The 12,588-nt window shown below is 44.2% G+C and overlaps 1 protein-coding gene across 3 annotated transcripts in view; it reads right to left on the bottom strand.

Annotated features, from left to right (window-relative positions):
* Positions 1 to 261: 261 nt before the first annotated feature.
* The window catches only part of LOC134999373 (protein S100-A10-like), a 177,873-nt gene continuing 165,546 nt past the window's right edge, over positions 262 to 12,588 (bottom strand). For all 3 annotated transcript variants that reach the window (XR_010201656.1, XR_010201605.1, XM_063951423.1), the window contains one exon: positions 262 to 446. Coding sequence is in view for 1 of the 3 variants with exons in the window: in XM_063951423.1 (XP_063807493.1) it covers positions 318 to 446 (129 nt within the window). In the remaining 2 variants the exon portion in view is untranslated. The remainder of the gene's footprint in view (positions 447 to 12,588) is intronic.

Here is a 12,588-nt window from a genome sequence, read left to right on the forward strand (position 1 = left end):
TTTATTTAATGGCACATATTGCTATGTCACATCCTGTACATGAATAACATGATTAATTGATTGATTGTTGTATATTTTGTATTTCACTGTTTATTTTGTACAATGTTTGTTATTGATATTTTTGGGCACTGTGAGTTACCACTAGTTTACTTCTGTTTTGCCAGAGTGGATCTCCATGGCTACCTGTCCTTGTGTATGTATATCACATTTAATTCAATCCATAAAAACTAATATTTAAAAAAAAAATCTGACAAACCTATATCAGATTGCCTGCAGAGGTTTATTAGTTAAACATAGCAATGCATAATTGGTTTCCTTCATATTCCTGCCACAATAACGATCACATTAGCCATTATTTCCTCAAATGCTTTAAAAGTTAATTCATCTTCTTCATTTTCTTCCATATTCTGCAGAATTTTTTTGCCAGCTTCCATTTTTTTACATTTCTAAAACAGAAGGCATTTATTAGAATGTATACTATTAACTATTAATACCATTAAAGATATATACAGTATGTTGTTAGCAAATTAAAATAGTACAATTTGTCAAATTTAGCAATTCAACAGTACTTACTGAAATTATACCTTGTTTACTATTTTCATTAATAAATAATTTTATGCTGATAGTGAAAGAAATTGGGTGTCAGCAAGATGAAGCAGCACACCCACAAATGACCCAATCAAATTCAATCAAACCATTTTTGGAAATGCCTGAAAATTTGGTCACCAGATGACCCACTGTTTTTCCACCCACATTTCTTAATAAATTATAAAGCTGATCTTGACCTTTGCTAAAATGTTCATGCCCTAGTGAATGCCAAGGATTGTTCACAGTTATTTCCATGAGATGCAAATTTGGTGCAAATAAAGCATCTGTAAAAATAAAATAAACATATCACAGATACGGTAGATGTTCAAAAGTTATGCTATAAAAATCTCCACCTTACTACAAAAACGTTTTACCTTTCGCCCTGGTGCGTTCTATCTATATTTGCTCATTTTCCACCTTTACAAGAAGAAATTTACCCAGGTCATCATGTTGCCCCAGTTACATCAAAGCTTTCTGCTTTGCAGGTCATTCTATAGAAGTCTTAAGTATCAAAAGCCAAACATGAAGCTAATGGGAGGAATACATTGGGGAAACATTGGATAGAGCGCAATGGGCCGTTTTTGAGAATAGGGCACCAGCTCTTCAATGTTCCAAAATAAACTCAAATAAATTTATATTTTTGTTGGCAAGTGGTTCCTGCTAGACTCCATGCTATCTACCCTTATGCCATGGGCATTCTGAGAGAGGAAGGGGCCCCCTTTCAAATTCTGCTCCTGCTGAAGGCCCTGCAGATTTGGGGTTGTTAGGTAAGATTCAAAAGTTGCCAATACAGCTGGAGCACTTGGAGTGTCACCATCGACAGATAATTAAAGGAAAGATTAACAGGTCACCTCTATGGGCACATAATATGAGCAAATGTTGTGCAGAGGTGTCTCCCAGAAACACTGGGGACCCATGAAAATGTTGCTACACGCCCACAAAGTTCTGGCTTCGCTCCTGGGCAGTGATGTTCTATAGAGCTCCCACCGTAGGGTAGATTGACACCCAATCAATACATTGGGCTTTATTATCACTAAACAGGATGCAGTTTTCTCAGCCACTAGAGATTGTTGTCCATACTATTCATTATCTTTATAATACAAATTAGCATGAGTCTTATATTTTTTAAAGCACTTTATATTTACAGTATAATATTTATCCAATGCACATTATTTATCTTATATATCATTCTGCTGTGCATTTAATGTCCTTTACGTTAATGTAAGCATAACTAGTTTCAGGGCATTGTTAGGGTTGGGTGAGCCGTTCAATTACAGGGGTTTCCGCGGCCAGCATCTCCTACTGGACCATCTGTCAGGCAGCAGTATTCTAAGTGGTATAGCGGACTGCATAGAATACTGAAGAAAATATCCCACCCAAAATGGGCACCGCATTAGAGGAGACAGATGCTAGAGGTCCTGCTGTACTTCTAGCATCTGTCAGGGAAGGACACCAGTACCCAGAAGTGCTGTGAGTCGCTGGGGAGATGGCGGGAGCTTCCTTGGAGATACCGAGGAGCCTCTGCAGTGACCGCGGGTGCCACATGGGATGCAGCCCACTGTATAAAACCCCCTAACAATAAGCAAGAAGTTAAAAGGTACTAAAACAATGGGGCATATTAAAGTGTCAGGGGCATAATTGTGGAGCTGTCATCCTTCTAGACCCTTTCGCAGGATCATTTGCTGGCCAGCGGCCTTCTCTAACCCATTGGTGAGCAGCAACAGCCACAGCGCCTGGAGCCAGGGACTCGGTATTTCAGCCTGGGAGAGATAAGACCACAGCCCCAGTGCAGCCAGCAGCACCCCTGTATTTTCACAGCATACAGGAGGACAGTGCCCCTGTGCAGCACAGTGACAGCCAAGACAGCAACACCCATGTACAGCTGCAGCACCCCTAACAGCACATGAAACACCAGAGACAGCCAGGACAGCACCCCTAGACAGCACACACTGACCCCACCCGATGCCACCACCCACAGAGAGAGACAGAGGTATGTCTCCTTCACTCTTCCAGTCCGGAGTGAAAATGGCAGTGACACTCAGCTGTTTATATGGAATCCAAAACCAGTGAGAATCCGACAGAGGGATGATGACATTTTGTCTTGTTCTGGGATCCGAGTCTGGAAGGAGTCCCGAGTCGGACTCAGATCTGGACTTGGAACGTGAAGTTCGGAGGTTTCGGTTTTCTGAGAACCGGACCCGCTCATCTCTAGTTTTTATCCCATTAAAAGCGGAGAAATTTATTTCCAGGACCTGGGGATATCTGCAGTGAAGCAAGCTGCCCTCCTACCAGAAAATTATGAGTATTAAGACCACTCCACTATCCACCCCTCCCCTGCATATTAAAACACTCCCTACTACCCTGAAAGTCATGTACCAGGGCCCCTTCATTCAGCCCAATGCCCCCTTCTACAGTTTAGTGTTTTCCCTTCCACCCCATATCCCACCATCTGTGCAGTAAAGGAATAATTATCAAAAATTAGTAAGAAGAGTGGCGAGTATATGGCAGGCGTCCCGGTTACCTGGTCGCTGCTGACAGGCTGCATCTCCTGGCTTCAGAGACATACATGTTCCGCTGTGAGGGGCGCACTGAAGCCACAACTATACCCACACTGGCACTAAGTTTACAGGGGTTCTAACCCACTGTAAACCACACATATAACCTCAGCCAGTATAAAAAAAACGGGAAGACCGCGCGCCATTATGGGGATTTGTTGTTGTTATTATTATACAGCAGTAGTGGACATATAGCAGCAGCGTATACCACTGTGACTGCCTGGTCAGTGGAATGACTGATGGCCAGGACACTACCACTGGTCTGATGCAGCACAACACAGCAACACTGTAAGGGACTTGTTGTTGTTGTTGTTGTTATTATTATACGGCAGCAGTGGACATATAGCAGCAGCGTATACCACTGTGACTGCCTGGTCAGTGGAATGACTGATGGCCAGGACACTACCACTGGTCTGATGCAGCACAACACAGCAACACTGTAAGGGACTTGTTGTTGTTGTTGTTGTTGTTATTATTATACGGCAGCAGTGGACATATAGCAGCAGCGTATACCACTGTGACTGCCTGGTCAGTGGAATGACTGATGGCCAGGACACTACCACTGGTCTGATGCAGCACAATGCAGCAACACTGTAAAGGGACTTATTATACTGTCAAAGTCAGAAAAATGTCTCTATGCACGTTGCCATATTTGCACCGCACACTGGTCCGCGCTGCGCATGCGTACGCTCTCCCGTGAAGGCGCATACCCGCAATAGCGTGCACTCGCAGGCGCGGTATGCGTATTTACGGTAGAGTTTATGTAGTCGTAGCGTGCGACTCATTCGTTACAAATGTTCACAATTAATGTAGTTTGTAGATCATGGTCCCCTTGATAGATTCTGAAAGTTTGGTTAAAATAGAAGGTCCCTGGTTAAAGGAATCCCTCTTTGTATTGTACGAAGGGTCTGACAGGAATCATACAGCAGTGTTTGGTACCCATCGGAAGAGTATTTAATTAGTAATATTCCGGTGTTGGTTTGGAGCGTATTAATCGCTCGTGCGAATAGTTATGGACATAAGAAGTTTATGTCCATTTCTATTATTTACACATACTCAGGTATGCGGCGGGAAACCCAGTTTCCCACCCACCTGAGCTGTTGGAAATCGTCACAGCCCACCTGTATGAATCACCCTATGACCTTTTGTTATGATGCAGGGCCGAATTCCTTCGGCCAATGGACAATGGGATTGTAGGACCATGAGATTGCATTGTGTGTGGGGCATAAATAGGCAGGCCGACCACATCCAGCTCTCACTCTCTCATCAACGGTTATCTGCTGATAGCCGGGAGCTGGATATCGAGGCGCAGGCGATCATACCCTTTGTGCGTAAGTTTCTCTCCGTAATCATTGTCTTTCTGTGAGCCAATTTCTCTCATCTCTCTCTCTCTCTCTCTCTCTCTGTTCTGGTCTCTCATATCTCCCCTAGACTAGGCTAGTATTGTATTGTATTAGATAGTATTGTATTGTATTGCATTTAGGTCAGTGTAGTATTGTCTTTTTGTATTTATTGTTTAGTTCTGTGGTTAGGAAGTCTCTGTTATATTGTAGTGTATCATTTGTACTGTTATCCCCTTTTTCAAATATATTAGATATAATACAGTTAATAGGCTTTGGAACCTAAACCAGTATCTGTGTATTTTCTATAGTGTTAAGTGTTCACTTGAGCGTCGGTGACGCTCAAGCAGCTTTGTAGTTAGTCAGGTTACACAAGGTTGCACTTACACCCTGTATTCACATTAAGTTATTCTGTGTATTTCGTTGGTATAAGGTTTAAACATTAAGGTATAGCGTTGTGAGCGTCTGCGCCGCTGGTGACCTCCTCGTGGTCTCGAGCGTATGCTACGCCATAGCGAATCATTACTCTAGTCATAACCAATAACGTGTCCTGTGATCACTGGGCCGTGAGCGAACGTGACGCTTGAGCGTCTCGCCTACGGCGGAGCGATCGTTACGCAAATAGCGTACCCTTACGGTACTTCTTAAGCAAACAGCGTACAGTGTTCTTAGACTTCATAAAGGGTTGTTTATACGACAAAGGAATTTAGCATTGTCAATTGGGGACTCGTCCTATCCTTCTCATATCTGCACTAGGTAGATCAGCAGACATTATCCCCCAGCAAAGGGTGGGAGGTTGTCTCCCAGTGCTGACGGGATAAGCGTCTGCTTCGCTTAGATAAAGAGTGCTGAAGGAATCCGGGAACCGGAAGTAAGAACAAAACGCTTGTGTCTTTTAAAAACTGTTTTATTTCTCTTCTGTCTTGCGTATACACGCACGCATACATTTATCTGCATTTCTTTTTCAAATTTCGTATATCACTATTCCTGTTTGCCAATTTTTATAGTTGATAGAAAGTGCTAAAAAGAGATTTGCTGTTATTTCATAATAAAGGTAATAGTTAAAGTATAGAACAACACACGATTTGTCTAGGAGACAAGGCAGTCAGTGTGGATTGCGGTAGATGATCAGGGATCATTTACATTGATAAAAGTATATATTGTGTTACGGTGGATCTTTGCATTGCGTACACGTGTCGCTAACAAAGACTAGCGTACGCAATCCAAAAGGCAGACGCACGCAGCGTACATTACGCAACGTAGCGTCTGGTTACGCCCACGTAGCTCAAGTCACGAAAAAGGTGAATTAGCGCAAAGCGAGAATTAGCGCAAAGGCGATAAGTAACGCACAGCGGTAGATAACGCGAAGCGGTAAATAACGCAAATCTATTTTTGGGAAAAAAAAAAATAAATCTGAAATTTAGTTTAACAGATCCTGCTCCTAATTGGTAACACTGTTGGACTGAAGACAATTTCTGCGCAGAAATAGATATAGAAACAAAGTGTACATGTGTTGAGTGAGTGTGGTTTTGTATACATAAGTTTATACAACTTTAAGGTGGAACCAAAAGGAAAGCCGGGTACTCGTCAAGGGACATACGTGTAAGTGACATATACGGTGGCTAGGGAGGCATCCCTGGTTAAATAATATTTTAGCATTAGAGTATAGCGGACCATAAGGTAACAAGACCAGGAGGTCATAAGGTAACAAGACCAGGAGGTCATAAGGTAACAAGACCAGGAGGTCGTAAGGTAAAAGGTCCGCTATAAAAGTCCAGTGGCACAACGCCTGGGGTGTTGGTGCAGAACCCATATAGGCCATACAAGCTCTTGCTGAAGGAATCGCGGCCGGAAACATCGATTCCATTGATCTTTCAGTACATAACAAGTAGTGCTTGTGTACTGAACGATTGGACCGCACGTAATTGTGTGCAGTAGTTAGTAATCTGACCTAATACCATTAGAGTAAAGTGGTCACAAACGCTATTTGTACATTCTGACGTGATTTGTGTAATTTTTTATTTTTAAAGGGAAGTTCGCTGGTCACTCAGGAACTATCTAACAACCCCACCTTTACTGGAAAGAGTAAGTGTCCTGCGGGTAACCCTCATATGTTCCAGTAAACTGAAGGTTCCATAGGGGCCCTGTATCGAGTACGCCAGCACCACGTCGGTGTGATCAGGTCGTATTGGTCGAGGTGGGCGAGTGAGTGGGGTACTCGGTAAACCGCCACCGCCGGCCTACTGTGGAGTAATTTGGTTGTCTGTAAAGGCTTGCTGAAAACCTTGATACAGAGATCCAAGGAGGACTAAGCAACACCTGCAGACTATGGGGGCCAGTTGCTCAGGTAGGGGGCGATCAACCTTGGTTCAGGTTGATTCTGTGAACCGACCAGTTGGGTCGGCACGATATGTAATGTGTGAAAAATATGGAAGTCACACCGAATCTTTATGTGATGAATGGGAGAGAATGACTGTACAAGACAGGGACAAATTCCCAAGAATAGGTAGCTTTAGTCCAGAAGTGTTACAAAATTTAAGGAGGAGGATATGTCTCGTAAAATCAGCAAAGAGACGAATTCAGCATCATGATTATTTACAGTTATGGCACCAGGAAGGTGAGATACAGAGAGGTTTGGCTCTGGCGGCAGGATCTGGGGCAGTCAGGAAGCTGATAGCCACAGCTCCTCCTCCACCATACATTGCAGGAGAGAAGTTGATTGCGGAGAGAAACGCACTGGGTTGTAAAACACAAACTCTTAGTAACCCTGTAAATGTTAATGATGTTAACCAAATAACTCATGCAAGTATTAACCCGTGCAAGATGTACCCTGTTTTGAACCTTCCTCAGGAGTGTGATCAAGAAGACGATTCAGCAACAATTTCAGCTCTCTCTCTTGCAGCCACCATAGCAGAGACCACAGTAGGCACAGCGACACCCACGAGATTAGTGAAAGCCCCTAGCGGAGGGATAGGTGAGGTCGTGTCAACGGGTAAGTACGGCACCATGCACTACACTGAAACAATTGTACCACAACAAGCAGTAGAATCTACACAGGAAGAGGCTGTTAGAATTGCTCCTGTAAGGGTAATAGCAGTTCCCAATGGAAAAACAGATGTGTCTGGAGCCACTCCCATAAGGAACATTGCCATGTACACTCCATTTTCCAGAATGGAATTAAGAACAATAGTGTCCGAATTTCCTGACCCCAGAAAGGACTTAGTTGCTAGCCAAAAATACATCAGGGATCTAGGTAACACTGTAGAACCCAACAACAAGGATTGGCAGATACTGCTAAGAGCTTGTTTACCTTCCAATGTTGACGCAACTCAATTTTTAGCTGACTGTGCATTGGATAAAGATGTACCGCTTACAGACGTGTACAACAAGGATAATGTAAAAAGGATAAATTTACAGCTAAAGGAGTATTTCCCAGCCGTTGTTAAATGGAATAAAATATTTTCCATTAAGCAAAAGGAGTCCGAAACGGCAACAGAATATTTTCACCGGGCACTATTAGAAATGGCAAAGTACACTGGTATAGAAGACATTAAGACCAACCCAAACCATCGAGAAGTAGCAGTATCTGTACTGATGGATGGTTTGAAAGAAACATTAAAAGCTAGGGTACAGACCACGCAGCCATGTTGGCGAGGTCTGTCAGTGTCCACATTGAGAGAGGCTGCTATTGATCACGACAGAAACATCACTAGGCACAGGGAATCGCAAAGTGATAAGTTGATGTCCGTAAGTATACAGGCGCTGACCACAAGGCAGCCTGCGTATGTACCACCGAATCCTGTGGGTAAGGCAAGTGTAATAACATGTTTTTCTTGTAACAGACCGGGACACTTTGCACGAGAATGTAGAACAAAGAATGTACAAAGATCTTTTCAACCCCCTAGACAACAACACAACACACGACATTGGGAGCAGGGTCCACAGAGGCGGAGTTTTGAGCCACATACAGGGGAAACAAAAAGATATCCCCCGAACAGAGATTGGCATGCCTCTGGTAGTTCCCAGCTAACCCCCTCACAAGTAGTCGCTGCCAGCGGGATTCAGGGAGGTCAGCATACCCAATAGGGGTGTGGCCATACCTGTAATCTGCACCCAGTTAAGTTGATTGCTAGTCTTGGAAGCGAACCAGAGATTGCAATCAATGTAGCTGGTAAAACTTTAAACTTTCTTGTAGACACAGGGGCGGCCAAGTCAGTGATAAATTCGACAGTGGGCATGAGAACCACTGGTAGGACAATTCCAGCCATGGGAGTAACAGGAGTAGTCCAGCACTACCCTGTTAGCAAACCAGCCGAGATTACAATAGGGCCTTTGCATACCAAGCATTCCTTTTTGCTGGCTGCATCGGCACCAACTAATCTCCTGGGTAGAGACTTACTATGTAAAATGGGTTGCGTCATTTATTGTACTCCTGAAGGTGTATTCTTGGACATCCCTGAGAATCACGCTCAGGAAGTACGAGACATGTTAGACTCCCCATCAAAATTAATGTCACATTCCATTATGACAAATAGGAATCCATCCCAAGTAGAAGAGATGACATCTCAGATACCAGAGTCACTTTGGACAAAAGATGGACAGGACACTGGATTAATGGCAAACGTAGCTCCAGTAGTTGTACAAGTAAAAGATGGTAGGATAGCTCCAAAAATCCCACAGTATCCTCTGAAGCCAGAGGTGGAGTTAGGAGTTTTTCCCGTAATAGAGCGCTTGCTACAACAGGGCATTCTAGTAAGAACGTCCAGCACAGCAAATAGTCCCATCTTCCCTGTTAAAAAGAGTGGGGGGAGGGGTTACAGGCTAGTGCAGGATCTAAGGGGGATTAACAAAATAGTTGAGAGTCAGTTCCCCGTAGTGCCTAATCCAGCTGTCATCCTAATGCAAATTCCTCCCACTGCCAAATTTTTCACTGTTATTGACCTCTGCTCCGCATTCTTTTCGGTACCTCTGCACCCTGACAGCCAATATTTGTTTGCATTCACATACAGAGGAGTCCAATACACGTGGACTCGGTTACCCCAAGGTTTCATAGATAGTCCAAGTATATTTTCTCAGGCTTTGCATGATTGTTTACAGTCTTTCCAACCGGAGAGTGGATCAGTGTTGATACAGTACGTGGATGATCTACTACTGTGTTCTGATTCATTGGAAGCTTCCCTGAAGGATACGAAACAGCTCCTGTTTCATCTTTCAGACACAGGTCACAAGGTTTCCAAAGACAAGTTACAATTATGCCAAACTAAGGTAAAATATTTGGGACACTGTCTAACACAAGGACTGAGACACCTGACCGCTGATAGAATCCAAGCCATTAGAGACATGACACTGCCACAAACCCAGCAACAGATCAGGACGTTTCTAGGAATGTGTGGGTATTGCCGTAATTGGATCCCAGGGTTTTCCATATTGGCGCTACCTTTGCAGGAAATGGTCTCTTCAAACAAACCTGATCGGATTTCGCATACAGACGAATCTGAAACAGCATTTGAGAGACTCAAGCAATGCCTAACGCAGGCACCAGCACTAGGTATGCCAGACTATGGGAAACCCTTTGAACTATACGGAACAGAAAGTGCTGGGTGCGCAGCAGGTGTGCTAACACAAAAACACGGTGATGCCAGCAGGCCAGTTGCATATTACAGCGCTCAGCTAGATACGGTAGCGCGATCCCTCCCCACATGCTTGCGTAGCGTTGCGGCGATAGCATTGCTAGTGACAAAAAGCGAAGATGTCGTGCTAGGCCACAACCTCACAATCCATACACCGCATGCGGTATCTGCCTTATTGAATTCTGCCCAAACCAGACACGTCTCATCAGCAAGGTTTACGAGATGGGAATTGGCATTAATGGCCCCAGTAAACATCACCATAAGGAGATGCAGTGCATTAAACCCTGCAACATTTCTCCCAGGTGTGCCTGGTCAGGCACAAAGGGTGGGAGGTGAGAGTGATGGGGAAGGAGGATTTAATGCAAAGGAAGATACACATGATTGTATGGAATATTTGACCCAAAATTTTACCGCAAGGCCTGACATCAGTGACAATCCACTGGAAGATGCAGAACTCACGTTCTACACGGACGGTAGTTGTCATAGACAGTCAGACTCGGGAGACTTGTGTACTGGATACGCAGTCGTAGATGACCAAGACACCATAGAAGCGGAACCGCTAGGCCCACCTCACTCAGCCCAGGTTGCTGAACTGGTCGCCCTAACCAGAGCATGTGAATTGGCTAAGGGTAAGTCTGCCAATATCTACACCGATTCCAGATACGCGTTCGGGGTAGTCCATGATTTCGGAGCCCTATGGCGGCTCAGAAATTTCATGACGGCAGCTGGCACACCGATAGCGCATGCAGCTCATATAAAAAGGCTTCTAACAGCGATACAGGAACCCGACAGAGTGGCTGTTATCAAATGTAAAGCACATACATATAGCCAAGACCCAGTATCCCTTGGTAACAGCCGAGCAGACGAAGCCGCAAAGCTTGCAGCTGCTACCCCCATACAGACAGACACCACACAACTGATGGTATTTAATACCATCAACACACAGAAGTTGTGTGAGATGCAGAATTTGTGTTCCACACAGGAAAGAGCAGTCTGGAAGGCAAAGGGATATGGCCAGGAGTCCTCAGGGCTCTGGACGGATGGACATGGTAAACCGGTGGCCCCCAGGGCATACCTTCCATGTCTGGCTGAAGCAGCTCACGGGCTGACTCATCTAGGCAAGGAGGGGATGTGCAAATTGGTAAGAGCATACTGGTGCGCCCCAGGATTCTCCTCTCATGCGAGTAAAAGAGCAATGTCATGCCTTACCTGTCTGAGAAAGAATATTGGAAAAGCAATACCTACAGAACCATCCCATATCCCACCTGCCGGCGGCCCTTTCCAGGTAATACAAATTGACTTCATTCAATTACCCCCATGTCGAAATTTGAAATATGTACTTGTTTGTATAGATGTTTTCTCGAATTGGGTCGAAGCTTTTCCAGCAGCTACAAATACTGCCATGTTTACAGCTAAGAAAATTGTGCAGGAATTTGTATGTAGATATGGTATCCCTAGAATCATTGAAAGTGATAGGGGTACCCATTTTACAGGTGATGTCTTTCAAGGAATGTGTAAGTTGATGGGAATTGATAGTAAGCTGCACACTCCGTACCGTCCACAGGCGAGTGCGAAGGTCGAAAGAGTGAACAGCACTATTAAAAATAAATTGAGTAAAGTAATGACAGAGACAGGATTGACGTGGCCAGAAGCTTTACCCATTGTTTTGTATAGCATCAGAACCACTCCCAGGTCCCCCCTTAATCTGTCTCCTTTTGAAATCTTGTTTGGTCGACAACCGCATGTCATGATTAACCCTCAGGATGATTTGAAATGTAACAATGAAGTAACTGTAAAATACTTAATTAACATGAGTAAACAGTTGAGGAATCAAAATGATAATCTGAAGTTGGTGATTCCTGATTTACCAGATAGTAATTGTCATGACATTGAACCTGGGAATTATGTAATGATACGAAATTTTCTATGCTCAGGTTGTCTTATTGATAGATGGGAAGGACCATACCAGGTCTTATTGACTAGCACCACAGCATTGAAGGTTGCTGAGAGAGAGACTTGGGTCCATTCATCCCACTGCAAAAAGGTTGCTGATCCAGAGAAGTCCCGTGATAAGGAACAGACGGTAGAGGTTGTATCACTAGAGTGTCTGTTCCAGGAGGACTGAGGCGGCACCTGAGCCTTGAAGACCGAAAGCAGTTGTCGACTCCCTTCTCCCTTTTATTGTTTTTCTCCACTTCCCAGCCCCTCTCCCTTAAAATTTCTTTTTCCCCCTTCTCATTCTTCTCTATTTCCTCCTCAAAGATGGACTTGCCCCAAGAGACTGTGATCCGGATTTTGATGTTAACCATGGTGTTGACCAGAGCAGTCTGTTCCGGCGAGAGTACCATAGAGGTCGAAAGAGGTTCTGGAATGGGTTCCGATTATGATGATGGAGGCGTAGTTTTCCAAGATCAACCAAACCAACAAGCAAAGGCGAGTATCAGAAAACGATCCGATAGAAGAAATTGTGATGGA

Source organism: Pseudophryne corroboree, chromosome 1, assembly GCF_028390025.1.
Source record: "Pseudophryne corroboree isolate aPseCor3 chromosome 1, aPseCor3.hap2, whole genome shotgun sequence".
In the NCBI taxonomy this organism is placed as follows: domain Eukaryota; kingdom Metazoa; phylum Chordata; class Amphibia; order Anura; family Myobatrachidae; genus Pseudophryne; species Pseudophryne corroboree.